This window comes from Echinops telfairi, unplaced genomic scaffold (assembly GCF_000313985.2).
Source record: "Echinops telfairi isolate 266 unplaced genomic scaffold, ASM31398v2 ScPeMD7_3533;HRSCAF=4204_0, whole genome shotgun sequence".
NCBI lineage: Eukaryota > Metazoa > Chordata > Mammalia > Afrosoricida > Tenrecidae > Echinops > Echinops telfairi.
Window position 1 is genome coordinate 16,088,800 of NW_022107431.1, and position 25,720 is coordinate 16,114,519.

Below are 25,720 nucleotides of genomic sequence, written 5' to 3' on the forward strand. Positions count from 1 at the left end.
CAACCACTGAAGACAAAGCGGGTGAATAAGCAAATGTGGTGAAGAAAGCTGATGGTGCCCGGCTATCAAAAGATATAGTGTCTGGGGTTTTAAAAGCTTGAAGGTAAACAAGTGGCTATCTAGCTCAGAAGCAACAAAGCCCACATGGAAGAACATATTAGCCTGTGTGAATTATGTTTTATGCTTCTAAGATTCACATTCTTTTTGTGAAATTCCTTTTATTATTATTCTGATGGCTCTGCATGGTGTCTAGGGACACACACATACATGGTTTTTTTCTGCACGCCTTATTGCATATATAAACTATGCATATATTGAATGAAATATGAGCCCAGGATCCTAGGTCCCAGAAGTCATTCATGATTGGCCTTCTCACCTACAAATTGGAAAATGGAACACATGCAGCTGCTCTGCAAAGAGAGGCCTGGATAACTCTATAAAGAGTACAGCCAAGGAAACTCTAGGGCAGCGGTTCTCAACCTGTGGGTCGTGACCCCTTTGGGGGTCGAATAACCCTTTCACAGGGGTTGCCTAAGACCATCGGAAAATATGTAATTCCCGATGGTCTTAGGAACCAAGACACCACTCCTTTATCCAGGTGGGTCCACCCACCTGCAGATACACCCACATATGAGTATCTAGAGTGAAGACTATGACCCATGCTACACCATGCTTCAAGACAAGATTTCATTAATTTGTCATTAGAAATAAATATTTCACAATATATAATTACATATTGCTTTTTTGATTAATCACTAGGCTTTAATTATGTTCAGTTTGTAACAATGTAAATACATCCTGCATATCAGATATTTACATGACGATTCATAACAATAGCAAAATTACAGTGATGAAGTAGCAACAAAAATAATTTTATGGTTGGGGGCCACCACCACACGGGGACCTATATGACAGGGTCACGGCAGAAGGAAGGTTGAGAAGTGCTGCTCTAGTGGGTAATGCATGGGGTTGCCGTGAATTGAGAGCTGACTTGCTGCCCGTAGATAATGGCAACACGAACCCAGTATAGAGCCATAAGAGCTTCCTTTTGAGAAAATAAAGTAACTTATATAAACAACCTTTCCTTTTTACCCTATCATTCTTCCAGCTCACATTTCATAGTGCAGTAAGGCCACACTGCCCCCAGTCTGTACCTGTTTTTCACTGTCTCCCAGCAGTGCTTAAACTTAAAGTGTTGTACGTGGACATCACAGCTGCAAACAGGCTTTAAAGTTGAACTTTTCCAGATTGTCTGCTTTGGGTCCGCTGCAAGCTCAATATGCTACCTTAACCAAGTCCATATGCTTCCAATAAACACTGTGCTTCATACAACATCATCTCCTAAAACATCTTTCCAGTTTAAAGAATTATTTACACCACCACATTTGGCAAAAACAGGGCCTTTTGCAGCCTGGGAGTCTCTTTCAGCTCACGTTAAACCCCTTGGTTTCTCCAGCTCCTTTTTGGGCTAACGGTCCCAGATCGGATTATTGTGTGGCAAATGAAACCGTAGGGATGCTCTGTCCTATCGTGGTGACATTATGTAAGCTTTGACAGCACTATAAAACCTTGGGTGGCGTTGTCTATGTGATTGCCCTTGGCCACATGAGTCATTTTTCAACAGTATGACCCCACACACTCACCATAAATTAGCCACACTCTGAGTCAGACTGCGACTGGATCTACCTCCTGTGCCAATTTGAGGCCAAGCTTTTGCGCCTCTTTTGCAATCTTAGAATGTCAAGTTTATTTATCTTTTAGAAGGAAGTTTTCGAAGTTCAGACTCCAAGATGCATGGGTTATCAGAGAGCCCACACAGGTCACAACCCTGAAGGGGGAGTGCCTTTGGTTTGGCCGTGGACTTGGCGAGTAACTTGCTGCAAGAGGTGGCTGAGCCTGAGCTGGAAGTGAGTGAGTGTTGCTTGTGATCCCCAGGACATGTACGATGAACTGATGGTGACCATTGGCTCCCGGCGGAGTGGCCTGAACCAGAACCTTGCACTCAAAAGCCAATATGAGAGAGCCTTGCAGGACCTGGCTGATCTGCTAGAAACTGGACGAGAGAAAATGGCGGGAGACCAGAAAGTGATTGTGTCTTCCAAAGAGGAAGTCCAACAGCTGCTTGACAAGCATAAGGTAAACAAAAAAGGAACGAAAGACTAAAAATCCAAGAAAATAAAAAGAAGTAGGTTTGTGAATCTATACCCGCATGCTCTCACTCCTAGTATATATTTCATAAAATGCATGATTCTTTATCTTTTTTGACCCCCCATGTGACATTTGAAAATGGCCATCAAAGGTATCTTCAAATGCACCCGACAATAGCCCAGAGGCATCATAAGTGGATCTGCCCTACCCTTTTATAAATTAAAAAAAGAAAATCACTTCCCCTCAGTTTCGTATGCTGTTCCTCACTATCATTGGCGTTGCCTTAATAGGTGCTACTTAGTTCGTCCCATCTCACCAGGACCCTGCGCACAACAGAGTGTAATAGTGCCTGCACCATCCTCACCACTGTACTTCTGCTTGAGCTCATTGTGGGACCCACTGTGCCCATCCATCGCCTTGAGGGTCTTCCTCTTTTTCCATGCCCCTCCACTTTACCAAGAATGGTGTCCTTCTCCGGGAACTGGTTTCTCCTGACAACATGTCCAAAGTATGTAAGACAAAGTCTTATCATTCCTTGCCTCTGAGGGCCACTCCAGCTGTCCTTCTTCCCACGTACTCATGTTTGCCCTTTCGACAGCCTCTGGAACTTTCAGCAGCCCTTGCTGGCACCATTAGCCAGGTTGTTTCCCTTCAAAAATTACCATCAGAGTACGGCTCAGTGGCTTGCACAGAAAAAGCCATGCTCCATTCTTCAATCTGGTTTTCTTTTGTTTCCCCTTATGCATGTTTACACAGGTGTATTCATCTAGTCCTAGTTATTCCCAATGCCTTTATTTGGTCCAATCAGAAACCACCCCTCATCTCTGGGCTCAGGTACCTGTGACCTGCACCATCAGCTCTTCTGACCTGTACACATACTCTCTGGGAGCTGTTCTAGGCATTGCTTTCTCCTTGGGCAGAATCTCTTACTGCCTAATTTTCCTGGGAAAGCCTGCTGCTGCTCCCTCCAGCCTGCCAAGACCAAACCCAGGTCCAACACTATTCCTTTGTGAGGAAATGCCAGCTTCACACACAATAACTCTCATGTTGTTAGCAATGGTTCTGGAAAGCACAACCTTGCCTCCAGAGACCCAATCTCCCAGACAATAGGAAGTTTCTGGAGCAAAACTTATAAAACTTATTGGGTTCTAGACGGTTAATATATTCTACCATGATGTGGATCTCTGGTGGCTTCTAAGGGTGGGTTTCTTTTTCAATTGTACTTCATGCTGTCACCAACCCCTACACTCCTGAGATTTTGGTCCAAACTTCATGATTTATGAAAGCCTTATCATTTGGCTTTTCTAATGTTGCTTTCAAGTCCACAGCTGTTTTTCCTCCAATCTTTGAGCCTAGCAATAAAAGATCCTTCTGAGCTCTTCCAGCAGGAAAGCTGGGGGAAGAATCTGGAACAGTGGAGGCTGCCATTGAGGAGACACGGTGTTGGACTGAGAAACCCTGTGGGCCCCTCAGTGGTTAGAGGGGCTATCGCAGGAGTCTCAGCTCGGGGTGAATGTTAGGCTAGGTGACACCATGGTCTCTTCCATACTGAAGGTCCTATGCTCTGATGACCATCGGACCGCTTTCTGAGAGACCTGCTCTATAGTTGAGATCACAGATACAGCCGCATGAACACCAACCTAGCAGCTAGCTGTGAGTCAACTCTAGCACAAAGTGACCCCATGGGTGATGGAGTAGAACTGTGCTCCAAAGGAATTTCAGGGGATGGTTTTGCACAGATACATCTCTAGACCTGTCTTCCAAAGAGGCTCGGGCTAGACTTGAACCTCCACCCTCTGGTTAGCAGCTGTGTGTTAACTACTTGGACCGACCACAGCCACACTCAACCAACCAACCAAGCAACAAACCAACTGAAAATGTGGCCCTTGAGTTGATTCTGACCCATCGTGACTATAAAGGGCTGTAGAATTAGCCCCATAGGGTTTCCAAAGCTGTAATTTTTGCCAAAGGAACCCTAATAGCACCGTGGTTAGAGCACATAGCTGTTAACTGAAAGCTCAGTGGTTCAACTCACAAGCCACCCTGTGGAATAAAGAAATGACATCTGCTCTGTAAGGATTCCAACCCTGGAAGCCCTCTGGGGACAGTTGGTGCTCCTGTCCCCAGTATAGGGCACATATTTTCTCAAGGAGCTGCTGGTCGTTTGAATCACAGACTTTTCAGTCAGCGGCCAAGTGCCTGATCACTGTGCCACCAGGGATCCTTTTCCAGCCATTTGGTCTGGGTCCAAATCCATTCCTGCCTGCATTAATGACTGTTAGACTGTAGGCATGCTACAGAAGCTGGGTGGCTTCATGCCCTCACCCTAAGATGGGAAATAGAAGTCCTCACCGGACAAACTTGCTCCGAGGATTGAGCAAGTAGGTCAGGAGGTCAAGTGTGCAGCAAGTGCTCAGCAAATGGCGTGCAGTGAACCCTGCTAGGATAAGCCCCGCCCCTCCAGCTCTGTGGGTGCTGCTGGGGACAGAAAATGGGCTGTGCACCGTCCCATCCTCTGGAACCTTTGATACGTGAAAAGTGACATTTCAAGAACACGTGTAGGGTCACGACAGGACTGGTGCTCAGTGGTGGGGGGGTCTAATGGGTCGAAGACGACAGACCATGTAATGCCGATGGTCCGTGCCCAGCTGTGCTTGGCAGTGAGTGACTGGCTTGAGGAAAGACCCTTCAGTTCAGGAGCAGGGTGCAGGCGCCGCCCTGGAGCCAGGAAAGGCACCGAACGTGTCGAATGAGGACATCTCGGGAAGAACAGAGGGGAGCAGGGGCCGCTGGTGAGGCCCTGGGAGCTGAGTGTTTTGAGGGACGTGGGGTCCAGTTCGTGGGGTACGGCTAGTGGGGGCTGGAACCAGGAAACAGGCCAGGGGGTTCGAGGCCAGCAACAGGGTTTTCAGAGGTTGATAACAGATGAAGAGCTGATTTCTTTGGACTGTGTGTGTGTGTGTGTGTGTGTGTGTGTGTGTGTCTCACTCAGTGGAAGGCAGGAGTCCAGAGAGCCCCCTTCTTTGCAGGAAGCGAAGAGTCCCTGGAGTGAGGTGGGGGGTGCCTGTCTGATGGGGTCCGGTCAGCATGTTCAGCACATTTGATCAGTGAGTCTCTGACTTCTTTCTCCCTGAAACATTGCAGGAATACTTCCAGGGCCTGGAATCTCACATGATCCTGACAGAAACCCTCTTCCGGAAGATCATCAGCTTTGCAGGCCTCAGGGACCCGGAATTCCACACGGAAGTGATGACTGGGGCGTGCTCGGTCCTGAAACGGGCCCACAAGAGGGGCGTGGAACTGGAGTACATCCTGGAGGTGAGGCTGCTGCGGCGGCACCGTCCCTCCTGCAGAAGGGACCATGATGACGAGACAGGGCCAGCGCGCTGGCTACCTCCTGCCACCGTGGAGCTGGCTGTGCCCCAGGATTCAGCACTGAGCTGCTTCTGTGGTTCTCCTACCTACTGCCCCCAGAGTGCATACTGCTGTCTGGCCCAGTATCACCTGCTAAGGGTTTGGTGAATTTGAGTTTGTCTATCAGACCAGTAGCCTATTGAAGAGCACTAACAAAATGGAAAGATATCCCCGGCTCTGTTCAGAAGGCTCTTGGAATAAGACCTAGTCCTAGAGCCCCTAAGGCAGAGGCCAGCTCCCTGGCTTCCAGTCTTTGGACTTGGCACGCTGAAAGTGAAGGCTCTCTCTAGCAGAACAGAGAGCAACCTCTGAACTAGCCATTTGCAGTGATCGCACCTTGGGCGCCGCCATTGATGCTCAGCCTGGCTTGTCATGAGAGGCTGTTGTGAAGAGCCAATCACTCTCGTGTTGGCGTTCAGACACTCAGCACTTAACCAGCTGCCACGAGTTGGCCACACACTATGTTGTTGTTGTCAGGTGCCCTTGAGCCGATTCTGCCCCACAGTGACCCTAGCCACAACAGAGCGAAACCCGCCCGGTCCGGCACCATCCTCACAAATGGTTCCTATGCCTGAGCGCGTGGTTGCAGCCACTTTGCTGAGTGCCACCTCAGCGACGACCTTCCACTTTTCTTGCTGCCCCTCCACCAGACCAAGCATGAGGTCCTTCTCCAGGGACTGGTCGCTCCTGACCACATGTCCGAAGTAGGCAAAATGAAATCCCTACATCTTTGCCTCCAAGGAGCCCCTGGCTGTCCTTCCGACATCTCTCTGTCCTTGTAGCAGTCCATGATACGTTCAGTGTTTTTCTCCAGCGCCACGATTCAAATGCAACTGTTCTTCTTCGGTCTTCCGTGTTCAGTCCAACTTTCACACGCGTAGGCATGCACTACACAAACAAACAAACAAACAACACCACACTCACTGCCCTTGAGGTGGCTCTGCCCCCGGAGTCTCCAAGATGGAGTGGCTTGTTTGGGCAGCAGCCTTTCCCGTACGCAGCCCCGTGTTTAACCCACTGTGCCCCCACTCATTGGATAGGAAACAAGGCTCCAGAAAGCCAAGGACTGCTGGGCCCTGACTGTCCTGAGAAGCCCGTGCTATCGAGTGGGGCAGCAGGCAAAGCCCGCAGGCCCGTAACGCAAGCTGGCAAGTCAGTTCACAGAAAGACACGCTATTCGGTAGGGTAGCTCTTAGATGCCAAGGGTTGCCGATCATGAGACCCAGGGGTGATGTCGTCTGAAACGAAGGCCCCAGATCTATCCTTGAGAGCAGGGTTGGGTCTCGCTGCAGCCCACTGCCTGCGTTTGCAAACGGAGTGTTCCTGGAACAGAGAGGGGTTTGTCTGTATACGCACTGTGTGGCTGTGTACCCACGACAATTGCAGGGGTGGGCGTGGGCGAGTAGTTACAGCGGCACTGGAAATACTTAATACCTAGGGGAATAATGGAAGGCATTTGTGGGGCTCTGCCCTGAGTCAGACTTGCCTGGAGTCCTAGCCTCACCCCAAGTAGAAGTGCACAGGAGGGGCTTCCTGGTGATCTTTAAAAGCCCGTGACAACCCCAGGCATCACGGATAGAGCAGTCGCTGCCTGTCCCCACGGACTAATCCTACAACTTGCCTTAAACTGCTCCTGTTTTCTCATTCTTGATTTCCACCAGAGTTTCGGGGATCACAATCTCTCTCTCTTGCACCTTGTTCTCTGCTCCGTATTACCAGCCTTACCAAAACTGCCTAGAGGTCATAGTTACAGGGCTGTGTAGATTTTCTGCCCGGGACCAAAGGGAGCCCAGCTAGCTAACCGCCAGGATCCTACAGACATGGCATTCCCCACCAGGCTGTCATTTGGAGACAATTTTATCTTTAATACTCGAAACATTTGCAGGAGTAGGTACCTCTCCTTGATAGGCCAGCACCCTGGCTAGGCTGTTGGCATGGGAATTCGGGCATCTTCTCCTTAACCCCCATGTTGGCATTGTCAACCTCTGGCTGAGAGACGCACATCAGAGCCGCTTGTTGCTAAGGCACAAGATGAAGCTCTGTGTGGCAGAGGTAGAAGCGAAAGTCATGGGATAAGAAATCTCATCCTCTGGCAAGGGCATTTTCGTTCACCTTCCACCATTGGCTTCCTAGACATGGACCCGGCTGGGAGAAGACCATCAGGAGCTCAGCAGACAGCTGGAGGTGGTGGAGAACAGCATCCCCAGCGTGGGTTTGGTGGAAGAGAGCGAAGACCGGCTCATCGATCGGATCACACTCTACCAGGTCAGCCCACAACTAGGCATCCTGGTATCCCCGTTGCTCTATTTCCCAGTGGAACTTTCTGATTGTCTTCATGGCATCTAATACAGCTCCTGATGAAGTATTTTATTATGTGCTTTCATTTTCTGGAGTGGTTGGTAACTGTTGGAATTCACCAAGGAGGAAAGATGTGCAGAGCCTGGTGCATCGAGCTCACACCAAAGACTACACTTGTGCTTCTAACTGAACCCAAGAGCGCCTTCTGAAAATGGGCCTCCCACTAAATCATTTTCCATAGTTTAGGCTAATCGTTGCAATCATCGCGAAATGATTGTCATCTGATCATTTTAAATGCACCCACCTAACGTGTACTACACTTCCAAAAATGAAATAAATGGAAATGAGGGAGAGAGTGAGTGCAGCGCCTCGACATCTTCCCTGGTACTTAGAAGTCTACTTTTGAATGGAGATTACGGCATTATACTCTCAGGGAGAAAAATGGCACTCTACAAACTTCTAACTGGCCTTTTTCCGTGTTTCCAGCATTTGAAGTCCAGCCTTAATGAACACCAGCCCAAGTTGTGTCAGGTCCTAGATGACGGGAAGCGGCTTCTGCTCTCCGTTAGCTGCTCAGCTCTAGAAAGCCAGCTCACGCACCTGGGAGAATCCTGGCTGACCAACACCAGCAAAGTGGCCAAGGAGCTGCACAGACTGGAGACGATATTGAAACACTGGACCAGGTAGTGTCACGACCCACTTGTTTACTGTTAGGTTGGTGCTACCGAGGATCTATCGGTCAGTAGGTGCCAGGTTTGAAAAGAGATGTTTCTGCAAGCAGCGTACCGGATAGTTTGGAAAAGAACGATAAACACAAAAGCCTACTTGGGGTCTGGTACCATCCGGTACAGAAGTAGTTAAAAGTGGGCAGGGAAGCAGGTGCCCCGTGTAACCATCTTTCTCTCCTGCCTTGTTTTGTGGGATGCCTGGTGAGTTGATTTGGACTCAGCAGTCCATGTACAGAGTAGCACTCCCTCACAGGGGTTCCTGGGCTGTGTGATCATAATGGAGAAGATCAACTGGTCTATTCTCCATCCGTGCCTCCAAGTGGGTTCCCATCTTTGAAGAGCTCTTAACGCTTACATGACTAGGGCTCCTGGCCTATTAACGGCATGTGAACATGTAGATTTCAAAGAATAAGAGAGTCAAGGGTAACAGGAAGTATCCAAGAAAAGATGAGAGTTGATTTTTATATAACTAAAAGCTCTGTGTCTGTGTCCTCTTTATTTCAGAGAAACTTTGTAATCCTCGTGTCCCTACCTCCCACCCTCTTTTTTTTAATTTATCAAAATCACTTCCATGTAATGGAATTGGAGAAAGGTGGTTTTTAAAAATTTATTTATTCAGTGTAGAGATAAAAAGCAAAACTAAACTCACTGCATCGAGTCAATTCGGATTCTTAGAGACCCTATAGGTCGGGCTGCCCCTGTGGGTTGGGAAGATTCTAACAATGCACAGAAGTGGGGATTCTCATCTTTCTCCTGACAAGCGGTTGGTGGTTTCAAACTATCGACCTTGTGGAGAGCAGACCAACACATAACTCACAACTCCACCGGGGCTCCTAGTGTAGAGATCAGAAAGTTAAAACCCAGACAGACTGACTTCCATAAGATGTAACCATTAAGAGAAGAGACTCCGGGGGGTGGCGACCAGCACATTTTTCAACTAAATCTGCCTTTTCTCCTTTGAAAACCACTGTCGGCATCAGGGGTGGTATGGGTTTGCAGAGACAGAGCTTGGGTACTTGCTTAATAGACCCATTGATGTGTTGACAGATACCTGAGTGACTCCGCAGCTATGACCCACTGGCTGCAATCTGCAAAAGACAGGCTCGAATTTTGGTCCCAGCAATCTGTGACAGTCCCGCAAGAACTGGAGATGGTCCGTGACCATCTGAATGCGTTCCTGGTAAGCCTCAGAAACAACAGCGTCAGATGCAATTTTATTGTTAATACGAAGTTCAGACTCGTGCAAAAGTAAATGGAAATAAGCGAGGGGTGGACAGAACTTCATAAAGTAAGCTGTAAAGGATTTGTCAGTGGTAACTTTTTTATGTGCGTTCTATAATTATACAATTCATCTTGACATGATTGAAATACGGATTGATGTATGTGCTAAAGCCCAACTAATAGTAATAAAAAGCTATTATTATTCAAGATGGCAGGGTCACCTACTCCACAGGAAAGTAATTCTTAAGGAACGGGTTTCATTTGAGGATTTGTCAGGGGTTCTTTTGTTTCTCTCTACCATGTTCAGTGTCTCTCCCCCACCCCAGACATGGGTTGTTGTTGTTGTTGTTGTTGTCGTTAGGTGCCATTGAGTCACTTCCAGACGACACCAACCCTGTCCAGCACAGAATGAACCACTGCATGGTCCGTGCAATCGTTTCCATGCTTGAGCCCATGGTTGGAGCCCTGGTGTCCATCCATCTCCTTGAGAGCCTTCTTCTTTCTCGCTGCCCCTTCACTTTGCCAAGCAGGATGTCCTTCTCCAGGGACTGGTCTCTCTTTGACAACAGGCCCACAGTCTGTCAGACCACGTCCGGCCTTTCTTGCTGCTTTGGAGCACTCTGGCCAGACTTCTGCCAACACAGATTTGTCTGTCCTGTGAGCAGTCCGTGGTATTTGAAATACTCTTCTCCAGCACCACAATTCAAATGTGTCAATTCTTCTTTGATTTTCCTTATTGAATATTCAACTTTCACATGCATATGAGGAAAGCAAAAAGACCATGGCTTGGGTCAGGTGCACCTTAGCCCTCAAAGTACCATCATTGCTTTTCAATACTCTACGGAGTTCTTGTGCAGCAGATTTACCTAATGCAAGGCATTTACCTAATGCATCTCTTGACTGCTGCTTGCATGGGCAATGACTGGGGATCCAAGTAAGGCAAAAATCCTTGGTAATTTTTGGAGATGTAAGGAAAAAATTAGCTCAGGTCATGAATAGATCTCTTGCCTTTAATGAAAGGTCTGATGATTTCATCCTGATGATGTAAGCGTTGTTACTTCTTGCAGGAGTTTTCTAAAGACGTGGAGGCCAAGTCTTCCCTGAAATCATCTGTGCTGAGCACTGGGAACCAGCTTCTCCGATTAAAGAAGGTGGACACCGCTGCCCTGCGGTCGGAGCTGTCCCGCATTGAGAGCCAGTGGACTGAGCTGCTGACAAATATTCCTGTTGTACAGGAGAAGCTCCACCAGGTACAGAAATAACCATTGGGTTAGCGACCGGTGGTCGATTTAAATGCTGTTAACATGCCTTCAGGTGCTTGGGCTCACAAATCTAAATCAGCTTTGTCTTGGGCATCTTCTGCTTTTTTCTCCCTCTGTATTTTGTAAGGAATGGGACAGTTCTACAATGCTCTGCTCAAGTGGTGTGTGTGTGTGTGTGTGTGTGTGTGTTTTGAGAGTTTTGCCAGTTCTTGTTTCAGCTCCTACTTTCTCCTGGATAAAATCTAGGTAACAATGCCTTCCTCATAAAGGGAGTAGTTACGAAGATTTAATAGCCTACTATAGTTAAAAGACCTATTATCTTACCTACAATAGAGCAGCCAAATCAAACCAAACTCACTGCCGTGGAATCGATACTGACTCCTAGCAACCCTGTAGGACAGGGTAGATTTGCCCCTGTGGGCTTCTGAGACTGTGACTCGTTACAGGAGTAAAATGCTCTATCTTTTTCCATGGAGTAGCTGGTGGTTTTGAACTGCTGACCTTCTGGTGAGCAGTCCAATGCCACCAGGACTCCTTCAACAGAGCAGCAGGCCCTCAATAGATGTCAGTGCTCCTGTTGTCCTGATTACACCTCCCTCCCCTGGCAGTCACAGATATGTGATCTTCCTCTCTCTTAGGCACTCATCTGTGGATACCAAGTACCCTAGCTGTGGGTCTGATGCACCCGGCTGGCCCTTCTTGACCAGCAGCTCTGCATTTCCAATGGGCAGTGACTACGTCACATTCAACTGGGGGCCCTCAACACAGAGAACCTGAGCCATAAATACGTTAATTGACTGCTTTTTGTTCCCTTAAATATATAGTCACAATGAATGATATGCACTCATGTTTAATGTATGAAGTGAGAGTCAGGATTCTAAGTCCATTTCAGTAAAAGACAGGTAATTGGTGATGACTTTTGGAGTAAAAATTGAAGTGCCAAAACTCTAGAAAAGGGGAGATCATAGTGTGGTATTTTTCTTTCTTCTTTTCACAATCCTGAGTCATAATACACAAGAGATTTTACAAGAAAATTAATGAAATACATCTGTTGAATAGTTGCTAGCTAAAATTTTTTTCAACTCATAAAACTAGTTGTAAGATAGGAATAATATTTTCTTATTTCTGGTGTTTTGATTAATCAGTTAGCGTTAATAGTATCAAATGTCTAGTGAACAAGAGGTGACTGTTATGTTTGCCTGACAGTTGGATGCGTCAAGGAGGGTTAAGATACCAAAACTGTGTGAGAAGGTACCATCTCTGTGGGTACATTGAGAGGAATTCATATAGAGTTTTTATACTAGCAGGAAGGGTGTTTGCATTTTTTTTTTAATGCTTTCGACTGGTCCTGATCTGTCTTGGACAGCTGCAAATGGATAAGCTGCCTTCCCGCCATGCCATTACTGAAGTCATGAGTTGGATTTCCCTAATGGAAAATGTCATTCAAAAGGATGAAGAGAATATAAAACATGCCATAGGTTACAAAGTAATTCATGAATACCTTCAGAAATACAAGGTAAGGAAACATGTTAGGTTTTAGCTATTCATGTCTTTAAATCATTTGAGTTAAAATGATTTAGGTTACAAAGTAATTCATGAATACCTTCAGAAATACAAGGTAAGGAAACATGTTGGGTTTTAACTATTCATGTTTTTAAATCATTTGAGTTAAAACAATCTAAACACTCAAACCATGAACAACAGAACCTGGAGTTTATGGTCTATACTTAGTGATCACAGATGAGCAGGAAGCAAGAAAACTTACATATGGGCATGGAAAAGTCATGCAGTATTGGTGTGTTTGTCTGAGTTGACTAGAGAAACAAATTCAGAGACACCCATATGTGTATAAGAAAGAGCTTTATATCAAAGAGTAATTGCATATTAAGAAAACATTCCAGCCCATCCAGATCAAGTGCCTAAGATATTGGCTCATATGTTCAATACCAGTCTATAAATTCCTCTTCAGACTCATGCCACATGCAATGATGCCAAATGCAGGAAGATCACAGGCCGATGGGTGGAAAGTCTTGGTGGATTCAGTGGAGGTGGAAGTATCTCAGTGCTGGCATGGGTCTCCATGTGGCTCCTCCAGCTCTAGGGCTCTGATTTCATCAGGGAGCTCCATGTGCCTTGTCAGCAGGAATGTCTCCCAGGAAGACAAAGCAGAGAGGGTGTGTCTGGCCTCCAGTGAGCAATTTATCTCCATCATGCCTTCAAATGAGGTCATCAAGCTGTGATGTGATTGGCAGGCTAGACTCCACCCCTTCCTCAGGTTAACAGTAGATTATGTAACTCCCACAATTGGCAACAGATATTGAACAAAACATTGTGCCATTTAGGAAATAATAAACAGATTTTCAATGTCCTCATACTGAGGTTGTAAACTTTTCCTAGTCTGCATCCTACACTTCCCATGTAAGCTTACATAAGACATCAGTTGTTACGTATGTTTTTAATTATTGTCGTGCTAATTTCAACTCCGGAGGACCCTCTATGGACAGAGTAGAAGGACGTTCTAGGGTTTCCAGGCTGCGACATTTTTAGAAAGAGATGACCAGGTCTGTCCTTCAAGGTGCTTCTGAGTGAAGTCGAGTCACTAACCTTTTGTGTATTAGACGAGCACTTCCTGACTTGCAGTGTGTGTGTGTGTGTGTGTGTGTGTGTGTGTGTGACACAGGACCAGGCCGTGTTTCATTCTGTTGCACACACAGCCTCTATGAGTTGGAGCAGACTTGATAGCACCTAATAGCAGTCAAACGTGACTTCGTGGTGAGGTGTGGGGCTGCTGCTAACTCTGCGGTTTGAAACCACCACACGCTCTGGGAGAGAAAGAGCAGGCTTTCTAGCCCTCTAAGGACTCACAAACTTGGAAACCCGCAAGGGCGGTTGTACTCTATCCTATAGGGTCACTATGAGTCAGAATCAACATGATGCCGTGACTACATTTACATATCTGTAAACACACACACACACAAAGGGGCTTCAAAATATTTGTGGAAAAATCTCATTATCTTTAAATTCCATTTTCCCAATAACTTTTGAAGCTCCAACATACATGTTATATTACATTCTACATATATCACATTTATATAAGAAAGACATTCCCACCAAGTCCTGCTCACTCATAGCGACCCTATAGGACAGAGTTGAACCGCCCCATGGGGTTTCCAAGGCTGTACACTTTACAGATGCTGACTGAGACCTCTTTCTCCATGGATGCTGCTGGTGGGTTCAAACTGCCAACCTTTTGGTTAGCGGTTGCACCACTAGAGCTTCTCATCCATACATCCACACATACATATCTCACCACACACACACACACACACACACACACACACACACACACACGGACTTCTGAAACTGATCCATGTCAATATCATGGCTGTGCCATTCGGACTCAGTCATGGCTGTGGTACATTAATATAGAAGGTTACTTAAGGTTTTCAAACTCCGATAACATGTGTGCCTTTGGCTTCTCCCCATGCTCTCCTTCTGTAGGGCTTTAAGATAGACATTAACTGCAAACAGTTGACAGTAGACTTTGTGAACCAGTCCGTGCTTCAGATCAGCAGTCAAGACGTGGAAAGTAAGCGCAGCGATAAGACTGATTTTGCGGAGCAACTTGGTGCAATGAATAAAAGTTGGCAAATCCTGCAGAGTCTAGTAACTGAAAAGGTAAGCCAAGTGGCCTGCTGCTCTCTCTAGTTGCATGAAAATACCGAGAACAGCGTCTGTTATGTGGCGTGTAACGATGAAGATAAAACTCATTTAATGAGGGGCACAGCCATCCGGGTCCTGGATTCTTCTGGGAACGCTACCCAAGAAACATCGCTCTGCCTTTAGGCCTGTGAGTGATGATGATGATGATGACTCCGCTACTCTATATATTACATGGTACTCCTCATTTTATAAAGTACCTCTTACTTTATTTGACCTTTTCTCCAGGTTGACTTAAGTTCTGCCTCTGATTACCAAAAATGGCCATTGATTCATGCTTTGTAAGATTCAATTTTGTGTTTACCATCTATGAAGACACTTCTAAGATGGTGGGGGAAAAATGAGATTAAAGACTAACACTAAAAATTAGAACTTCATATCTCAACATAAGCTCCACCAAGGTCAAGACACATTTGTAAGCAGCACTACCAGCCATGTAGGCCATTCCTGAGGCGCTGTCAGTGCCGTCTGCTTGACATTATTAGCTGAGGAAAAATGGGAGCCCTTTGGAGACTTTTTTTTTAAGATTAGGAAACAATAGGAGGCTAGACGTAGGCAAATCAGGACTGTAAATTGGATGCCCGATGCTTTCATGTTGAAATTCTCACAAAATTTCTCATTTGATTAGAGGAATGAGCAGGAGGCTTGTTATGGTGGGGAAAGATTCTGGTGACACTTTCCTGCATATTTTTTGCTAGTTTGGTTAACTTTCATAGAATGAACAGATAATAAACACTCATATAATGAACAGATGTTACCATTCTTTGGTCCCCCAGAAAGTCAACAAGCAAAATCCCTGGAGCAGCTCAAAAACGTGTTGCCAGGACCTGTCTTCTTGACTCATCCGTCTCCACCTCATGGTGGCCATTACTTTGTGTTTTGTTTCCAGTTTGGATCGTACTTGAAAAACCATGCCTCATCTTCTACAATTCTTCTGAGACATGCTTCAGGATCTTGAATCCACTTGTTTAAAATTCCCATCCAAAGCTTTACTCTTGTCTGCAGCTGATTTGGGGACAACCGTTTTGGCACCCACCGAGCAGAAAATTTGCTTTACTTTAATTTTTCAGTCAGAACTGTGTACACCAGACCCATTGTGATGTTTATAGTTGGCTGTTGTTTCTGCTCTTAATTGTCAGACCTCTTCAATTAGAGCCCAAACAAGATTGATTCTTTTCCTTGCAAACTGATGTGCCTGGTCTGCCACGGTGGGCTTCACTTTCAGCATTGCCTTTTCCCTTTTTAAAATGAGTTATCCATGTGTATGCTGCTAATTTCATTGTTCCCATGAACTTTTAGTAAATCACCAGTCTCCCACCCAAGCTTCATTATGAACTTAATGTTTGTTCCTGTTTCCTTTTTAACAGAATTCACTTTGCTCTCAGAGGGGCCGCTTTTCAAATGTATCTTATCCTTTTCGTGTCTCCAATGTTGTTCAGACATGTTACAAAAAATAATATAAGTTTATTTTAGGGCCCCCAATTTTTTTATTGAATCATCTTAGTGGAAGTTCTCACAGCTACCATAACATTCCATAGTTCAAATACATCAAGCAGTATTGTACAATTGCTACCACAATCAGTTTCAAAACATTTTCTTTTGTCTTGAACTCCTTGATAACAGCTCCCCGTTGTGCATAAACTTTTGGAAGACCCTTCATATTCCAAGAACTGTGTTCTGGTCAGGTTGGGGTTATGCATTAGGCTTCCACACATGAGATGAGCAGCCGTAAACCATCAGCTGAGCCACAGGATAAAGATGAGGCTTTCTGCTCTCAGAAAGATTTACCGTCTCAAAATCCCACAGAGGCAGTTCTACCCTGCCCTACAAATTACTGTGAGTCAGAATTGACTGGATGGCAGGGTGTATGTTTGTTTTTCTTTTCTTACCTTTTTGTTTTGGTTTAATTGGGGTAAAAGCTCAAATCGTGTAGACTACTACTCAGTCATAGAGAGAAATAACGCCCTGACCTGTTTCACAACCTGGATGAACCTTGAATACATGCTGGGTGCAGTCAGTCAGACACTAGGACAAATGCTCTATAGTCCCGCATATCTGAAGTATTTTGGAATGGACAGATGCATAAGGACAGAAATGTGCTGATGTTTACCAGGATCTGCGGTTGGATGGTGGTGAGGAGAGAATGAGGGGCACTGAGTTTTGGCTTCAGGACGGCGGAAAACATGTGAAATGGAATACTGATGATAGTTGTGCAGCATGGTGAATGCCATTGCCTGAAAGTGGCTGAAATAGCAAATGTATTGTTCCACACAATTTGCCACAATAAAAAATTACTACATTTAGAGAAAACATTGGCTAGAGTAATTTGCCTGCAAATGATTTGATTTTCAATACAGTTGCAAATGTCATTTCGTTCTGTTTGTCTAGGTCCAGTTGCTGGAAGGCCTTTTGGAATCTTGGTCAGATTATGACAACAATGTGCAAAGTTTGAAAACTTGGTTTGAAACTCAGGAGAAACGACTAAACCAACAACAGCAAATTGGAGATCAGGCTTCAGTTCAGAATGCAATAAAAGACTGTCAGGTACGGTGGCTGGGGGCGGACACACACAATCTGATGTCACCCATTCACAGGATGTGGTGCATTGTAGGAGGTGGGGGTAGTTGGGGGTGGGATGGGAGGGAGTTGGAATTTCCAGACCCTGATGGAAGAATTCAATTTTGGAGGAATTAGATGTGTGTTTGAAACCAAGTTTCCCTGGTTTTGCACATATAGAGAGTTTTTAAAGTCTTGTTTTTTGCACCTGTGTTTTTAAATTTGGAATTTGTGAAGCTTCTCAAGAGCATTGGTAAGTAGAGAGAATCCCTGTATATCAGTCACAGAATTTAGTGCTTAAAGGTTTTCACACGTTAGGCCGAATTCTTTTTATCCATAAGATTTTCATAGAAACCCAGACATCACATTGTTTTATTCCTATGTACTCTTAAGATGCATCTCTAAATGTCACATTTTCTTATATCACCACTAAAATTTTAGTAATAATTCCTTCCTATTTAAGGCTCAATCAAAAATCACAAGTCCTCCATTATCTTTAATAATGTCTTTTTTTTCAGTTGATTTGTTCTAATAGTCCACATTTTATATTGTTCTAAATGTCCACATAGTATATTTGCTTTTTGGGTGCCTTATGTCTGCTTATAACTGGTGGCATTGTGGATCACATATTGGACCGCTAAGCAGAAAGTTAGCAGTTTAAGCCCATTAGCCGAGGGGAAAAGATGAGCCTGTCGCCCCCAATGAAGATTTACAGCCTCAGAACCCCCAGGGAGCAATCCAGGGTTGCTATCAGTCGGAATCAACTTCCCTGCAGAGCCTTTGGATTATTAACTGTTGCGGAAAGTGTAGATTCATCAGCTCTCCTCTGAGCTTCCTGGGAGTGGGAGTAAGGACGAGAAGCTTCCTTGCCCTCGGGTTCAGAGCTTAAGGGCGAGGGCATTGTGGGGGCAGTGTTCCGTTCGGTTCACATGGAGATCCTCCATGGATGTGAGCGTCAGGGTTCAGGTGGAACCGCCTGGTTCTGCACCAAGCATTCCGGGTGATACATGCAACAGGAAATGAGAGGCAGCTCCTCTCCCAAATCTTGTGTTTCACAGTCTCCATTTCAAAACCAAAGGCTTTGGGCAATGCTCTCTTTCTCTCTCGCTCTTTTCTCCTGGGGGTGCAAATGTGAAGAGAGACACAATGAATTTCCCAACCACAGCTTTTAAACCCAGAAAAAAAACAGATGGACACTGTTTGGGCTGGATCTCTTAGCCCATGGGCTACAGTTTTGAGGTGCATAAAAATGACAAGGGAAAAAAATACCATATAGAGAAATACCTTGGAAGAAAAGAAAAAAAAAGACCTCTCATCGGAAAATGAATGTGGAAAACACTAAAGACCACAGAAAAGTGTCCACTGGAGTCATAGGGTTACCAACTTTGCACATGTCCGTTCTATTTCTCAATAAGGCCAATAAATTCTATAGTCCACCAAGAAGCCAGCATCTCTTTTTTTCTTGTTCTTTCTCTTGAAAGGCTGAGAAAGCAGACTTCCTGACGAGTTCCTACATTAAAAGCTTCCCCATGAAATGTAAAGATACTTCCCAGTGTTGGCTTCAGCAAGACCAGCACTTCATGACAGTGCTGTGCTCTGCTCGGCTTTCGGAAAACCGGAAGCCTGCCTTGATGTGACTCCACTTGCGCTCCCTCCTTGCCTTGCCTCCTTTCCCTTTTCTTCCTGCTGTGTCTTTTCTTCTCTTTGCTTCTCCTGCTACATTCCATCTTTTCTCCTGTACCTCTCTTCTATTTAACAAAGCACACACTGCTATCTAGGAAACAGACCAGCAGTGCGACCAAGTTGGTCCACGTTTGGTTTAGCAGAGAAACAGGGCAGGCAGTGTCAAGAGCTGGAAAAATTCTTTGTTGTTGGACATCCTTGAGTTGATTGCAGCAGATCGCTGCTCAGAGCGTTTCCTGGGCTGTAATCTTCCTGGGAGCACTTTGCCATGTTTTCTCCCACAGAGTACATACACTAGGTACCTTCGAACTATCAAGCTTCTGGTTAGCAGTCCAGGGCTCCATACACGTGTTTTAAAGGACACTGTGCCGGGGCCAACACGCCTAGGCTGTGCTAGGAGTCAGTGTGCTCATGCATGGTCAGCAGTAACAGTGGGTTTCCCTGGGATTTCCAAATGGTCTGAGCGCTTGAACAAAGCCCAGTGATCCATTTCCATAAATCCAAGCCCAGTGATCCGTTTCTTTAAATCCGACAGCCAAGCAAAGCCATGAAGCTGTTCCACTCTGTCCCAAATGAGGTCACCGGGAGTCCGAATCCACTCCAGGGCCCTGGGCGTATTCATTGTCATTGGGTTTTTGGTTTTGGGAAAGCCCTGCCAAATGAAATGCCATTTGTGTCAAGTAGAAGGCACCGAAGGAAAGGAGCCCACCCGGTTATTTCAGGGAACTGCCTGCAGATCCTCTTAGCGCAGCTGGCAGCTTCCAGTTGGCACTACCACCGACCTTTATAAAATTTACTGTCCTTTGTGAGAAAGGGCTCCATGGGCCAAATGTGAAATTCAAGCCAGCTTGCGTAAGTCAGTGACGGGATGCAAGCTGGGTTTGACACAAAGTGTGAATATTTTTCCAGTCTTTTTGAGGTGACTCATGCATTTCAACCAACACAAAAGCTGATGTGGATGAATTGACCCAAGTTGATAATGATTTAGTATAACAAAATTCCATTTGACTTGTCTTTTCACTGATCAGAGATGGAGCCACCGTTTAATTATTATTGAAAGGGAAAGAAAAGCACACCTTTGCCACAGAAGGTGGATTTTAATCCTGTTTCCCACCTAGGCTTTGCACATATGCCGATTTCAATACGTAGAGCATTTCAGACATGTGTTTTTAATAAATGGATGCTTTGGTTCATGTCCGTCTTGAAGGTAATAGCTGTGGGTCAGCAAGGGCACATTTCGTGTTCAGCAGTCCAACATTTTACTCACCCGAAAGCCATTGAGAAGGTCGTCAGTCATTTTAAAAACCCATTAGATAAATAAATTGAAAATCCCGAAATAACAAATTTAATGATACTTTCTATATTGAATAAAAGACCTTTAACCCAATAATAACTATATTCCTTCTGGATGATTATCAAAGCTGTCAAAGTATGAGCTGAATTATAAAGTGGAAATGAGAGAATATTAAAAGCAGAATGATCTCCTTAATAATTACTGCATAGTAACAATTACTAGAAGTCAGTAGCCTCAGAGGCTTGGGTTCTCATCCCATGTTAGACACCCACCAGCTCTGTGACCCCAGTGAGCTTTATGACTTGAATGACATGCGATTTCAGCCCACCTGGATGAAATTTTCAGTTTCAGATGTTATTAAGATGTATGTTTGGATTATGATGTAGATTTAATTCAGTATCAGCTCAAAATATGTCCCATTTTATATGTTTCTTGAGCAATTCATATGAACAGATTTAATCCATGAAGAAAAAGATAACACAAAGCATGCTACCACTTCCAAACATAATTTCTCTCCTTGGAGGAAAAAAAAACCATACATATATCTATTTCTTTATCTTATAGATAATCAATGTTTACATTTTAAAGTTCTGCCAGTTTCTCACAGGATTAAAACAAAAGAACACATCTTAAGGTTTTAAAAAATTTATTATTTTATTGTCCAAAAAAATAAAACTCTGAAGACCCTCTTCTGAGAATCATTTTGGAGTGACCTGGGCTAATAATAGATGTGTGGGCCGTGAGATCACCGGGGCTGACTTTCACTGTACCCCCACAGAGTCCTATAAATGAACAATTTTAAATGACCGGCAACATTTTTTAAAACCTTTCAGGATCTGGAAGATTTGATTAAAGCAAAGGAAAGAGACGTAGAGGCCGTTGAACAGAATGGATTTGCTTTGATTCAGAACAAGAAAGAAGCAGTGACGGGGGGTGTCAGGTGCACGCTGCGGGAACTTGCCCAGACCTGGGCAGATCTGGACCACAAGGTAATGTTGCGTATGCCGAGTGGATGCCAACCAAGGCCATGTTGGGCAGCTTGCATTCTAATCTAGGTTCAGGTTTCATCAGCGTTTCTGAGCAGTAATGATCAAATCTAAGCGTCTCCTCTTTATACTGTTAAATCTACTTTATTTACCTCTGAAAAATAGCAATACCAGCAGCTCTAGCGTCTAGACTCTGCTATGAAGGAAGCTTTATTATCTTTCGTTCACTTTGTCCATGCCCGTGGTGATCAACATCATCTAAGCACAGGCAATTCTCCACTGCAGGTCTCCTGTGGGGACGTTTCTCCTGAACTCTATCTAGGTAGAGACAGGGCCATGGTTAGGGACATGGAGAGAAAGAGACAGAGTCAAGCACTACTGCTCGTATTATGTGCCTGGGGTCCGTTCCCACACATAATGGCTTTTTTCGTACAAGGACATGAAATACGGCCAAGTGCTGTGCCTTCCTCCCAAGTGCTGCTGTTGGAGCCCATCGGGGCAGTCCCTGTCTCAGTCCATCTGGTTCAGGATCTTCCTCTGGTTGGCTGACTCTCTACCTTCTCCAGAGACTGGCCCCTCATGAGAACATCTGTACAGTCCATGAGATCAAATATCTCTATCCAACCATTAAATGTCGCCATTGGCCTGACAACTCACATTTCTAAGATCAAAACCAACTCTTAACCTTCCCCCACTCACCTATACCTTCTGCCATCTCAGCTAATAACAACTCCATCTTTCTAGCTGTTTGAATGTAAAGTACATTTCACAGCCATTCTTAAGTCCCTTCTGTCGTTCACATAGCACAACCAGTGCCTCAGCCAATCTCATTAACTCTCCATTCAGAACAGAGCTAGGATCCAACACCCTTCTCCACCTGGCTTTGTTACGACATGTATTCATCTTGTAGGCGTGTCTCTGCCACCGTCAATGAATAACACTGCAATATGACTGAAGGTTACCCTGTCACCAACAAAAAGACATGGATATTCCCACTGTTGAGGAGACTGGGAGTTTGAATTCAGTGTTGGTTCTAGGGGAAGGCTTGCTATCTGTCAGCCCTGGAGAAAGGCCCTATCTCTTCAGCATCTGCCTCCTGCTTCCGTGAGCTCTCCCTGTGCCCTGGCTTCTCTCTAACCCACTCTCTGCTCTGTTCACTTGCTTACTCCCTCCCCTATATGCATTTAAATATATTCATATCTAATCTCTCAAACCCACTGCCAGGAAATCCATTCTGACGCATAATGTATCATGCAAATGTACATAGATAAGAGTTTACAGGTAAGATGGACATGCATTGTGCAGTTACCACATTTTATCTTTCTAATCTTTTCTCTATTTATTACACCTGGTGAGGTTCAGTGCATCCACCCTTTGGGTGTGGCGTCATTCTATTTTGTGCTTATGGGCCTTTGTCTTTCTGAAAAGGTTGGTCAGTTAAAGATGCTGCTGATGACAGTGTTGGACCAGTGGAATGATCACAAAGTGACCTTTGACAAGATCAACAGCTACCTCATGGAGGCCAGATACTCCCTCTCCCGATTACGCCTGCTGACTGGCTCATTGGAAGCCGTGAAGGTTCAAGTAGATAACCTTCAGGTAAGAAATGAATGTCACACATCCGTAGCATTCTTTCCACTTAAGGAAAACCACACTTAGCAAGTGTCAGCCCCATCCTGTCTGCTGAAATAGGGCCATATGCTGTTTAGATTTAGTGGCAGCCAACCCCCTTTATCTACTTGGGGTCCTTCCCCAGACCCCAGGGGATGGCTTTCACTGAAACTTGTGTCCGATGTGTGCATAGGGCAGGTAGCCAGGCAGGCAGCTGGGGCATCCAATCCTTACCTATGGCAGCTGTTCACCTGCCGGAGTTCTCCAGGCTCACGCCCAGCAAAGGAGTGGGGTTTCACCAGGTGACTCAGAAAGGCAGCTCGAAATGGAAATCTGTTGACACCAGAAAACAAAGAAGGGCATGATTTTAGCTGGCCTACTTGATACTCAGTTCCACTTTGCCTGTGGACACAGACATTTTACTTAGCTGGTATAAAACGAAAAGATTGTTAAGATTCTCTTAAATATAAAAAATGTATTTTATAAAATGCTTTTATTGTTGCCTCCCTCCTTACCTGCGGTTTGCCTGTGGTCAACCATGAGCCAAAAATCTGAAATGGAAAATTCCAGAATTGGCGATGCCTCTCTGAGTAATAGGACCGTATGTCATGCCATCATGGCGTCTGCTCCATCCAACCTGGGATGAGAGTCACCCTCTGCTCCAGCCTTTCCACAGTTACCTCCCCATCAGTCACTTAGCCAATTGGTTATCAGATTGATTTCCTAGTACCACAGTGCTTGCGATCTAGTGACCCTCCCTTTATTGAATAACTGTCCCCTTCTATTATCATTGGTGTTCGTCTCTTTCTGTGCCTCATTTATAAATTAAACTTTATCATAGGTATGCGTGTAAAATCGTCTCTCAGTATCTGTCGGGGATTGGCTCTTGGACACCCACCCACACTACCTACCCACACAGAAATCCACAGATATCCAACTCGGTGAATTCTCAAGTCCCTTATATAAAATGTCATGTCCTTGGGATCTAGCCCAGTAGGGAAAACCTCACCATCATCGAGGAAGTCCAACTTATTAGTGACCCTATAGGATGGACTGCCCCTGTGGATGTCCAAGACTGAGAATGTAACTCCTCATGGGAGTAGAAAGCCTCATCTTGCTCCTATAGAATGACTGAGTGCTTTCAAATTGCTGACCTGGAAGTAAGCGGACCAACTTGTAACAACTGCATTTGCAGGGCTCTCTAAAATGTTAGTGTTGGCATATAACCTATGCACATCCTCCCTTATAGTTTAAATCATCAACAAAGAAACAAACAAACTCATGGCCATGGAGTCAGTCCTGACTTATAGCAACCCTACAGGACAGGGCAGAACTGTCCTGAATTTTGAGACTTTAAATCTTTATGGGAGCAGACAATCTCATCTTTCTCCCACCCAGCGACTGGTAGGCTCGAACCTCTTACCTTGGATTGCCAGGTCAGTGTGTAGGCCACTACACCACCAGAGGTCCTGTAAATCATCTCTAGATTACTTATTATACCTGCTGCTGCTACTATTAGGTGTCCTGGAGTCAGTCCTAGCTCATAGTGACCCTGTGTCCAACTGAGGGAAACACTGCCTGATCCTGTACCATCGTCACAACTGTTCTTAGGCTTGAGCCTGATAATAGTGGATGCCATGTCAGTGCTCTCTCAATGGCACTTGGTGTTCCCTCTTACGGACTACTTTGGCCATGTAATTGGTTTGGTTTGTTTTTCTGAATATTCCAATCTGTGGTTGGTTAAACCCACAGATGCATGTAACCTGGGGACACAGAGCGCTGACTGTATCAGAAAAAAGCATAGTCCATGTAGGCTCCTATTACCCAAGAGTTCAGACACCTACAGGGTGGGTATCAGGACTTATCTTCTTTGGATAAGAGGAGAATACTGCTGGACATACCAGGAACCCTGGTTGCCTAGTGGTGACTCATTGGTCTGCTAACCACAAGGTCAGCAGTTCAAAACCGCCAGCCGATCTTCAGGAGACAGATGAGGCTTTCTACTCCTGTAAGGAGTCGCAGTGTCATAAACTAACGGGAACAGCTCTACCCTATCCTATAAGGTCACTCTGAGTTGGCATTGACTTGATGACGGTGAGTTTGTTGTTTTTCACTGTACATGTCAGTGTTTCCCAATGTGGGTGTTATTTCCTGCTAGCTGGAGGTGTGTATGTGGGGGGGTGGAGGGGCGGGGATTTCAGGAACAATCCAGGGAGCTGCAAAAAAATGAAGATATCTACACTTTATCCTGGATTGTGGGCTAGAGCACAAATGTCTTTAATTGCTGGGGGGACACTGAGTCTTTTTTTTTTTTTTTTAAGTTTGGGAACCCATGGAAATCTGCCCCGATAGTGTCCACTGTTGCTGCCCTGTTACATCTTCTTTTTCTCTTTTGATCTTGCTACTCCAAGCACGTTCTAAAGGATTAAAAAGAAAACAGCGAAAAATAGCCAAAATGGGTAAACTTTGTCTAAGCTCTCGAGCCGTTGTTTGCGATGGGCCCTCATTGACAATGGGGGCACACAGCAGTCTCTCCTGCACCCACTTCCTGCTTGGTGTCCCCACACCCTTGCTCACTACTGTCCCCTAGAATGTCTCTGGGCTGCTGTCACCAGAGCACTCTCTGTGAGCTCAGGGCAAGGTCTCAAAGTAGCTGCCACGACCTTGCCCTCGCCCCTGCACGCCTGGTCGGGGCCACCGCCACCTGTCACTGCTCTGCCACCTTTGGCTCAATAACACAGTGTTGTGGGCAGGGAAAGCAGGGGCAGGCAAAGCTTGAGGGACTGGGTGCCAGCAGGA

At 45.4% G+C, this 25,720-nt stretch overlaps 1 protein-coding gene across 1 annotated transcript in view; it reads left to right on the forward strand.

The window, feature by feature from the left end:
* SYNE1 (spectrin repeat containing nuclear envelope protein 1) overlaps positions 1–25,720 on the forward strand; it is a 326,773-nt gene that overhangs the window by 186,281 nt on the left and 114,772 nt on the right. The window contains exons 67-77 of the mRNA XM_045294717.1: positions 1,936–2,136; positions 5,293–5,466; positions 7,696–7,827; positions 8,347–8,543; positions 9,636–9,768; positions 10,877–11,059; positions 12,438–12,587; positions 14,573–14,749; positions 17,180–17,335; positions 21,158–21,313; positions 22,739–22,909. Coding sequence (XP_045150652.1) covers positions 1,936–2,136; positions 5,293–5,466; positions 7,696–7,827; positions 8,347–8,543; positions 9,636–9,768; positions 10,877–11,059; positions 12,438–12,587; positions 14,573–14,749; positions 17,180–17,335; positions 21,158–21,313; positions 22,739–22,909 — 1,830 coding nt within the window. The remainder of the gene's footprint in view (positions 1–1,935; positions 2,137–5,292; positions 5,467–7,695; positions 7,828–8,346; positions 8,544–9,635; positions 9,769–10,876; positions 11,060–12,437; positions 12,588–14,572; positions 14,750–17,179; positions 17,336–21,157; positions 21,314–22,738; positions 22,910–25,720) is intronic.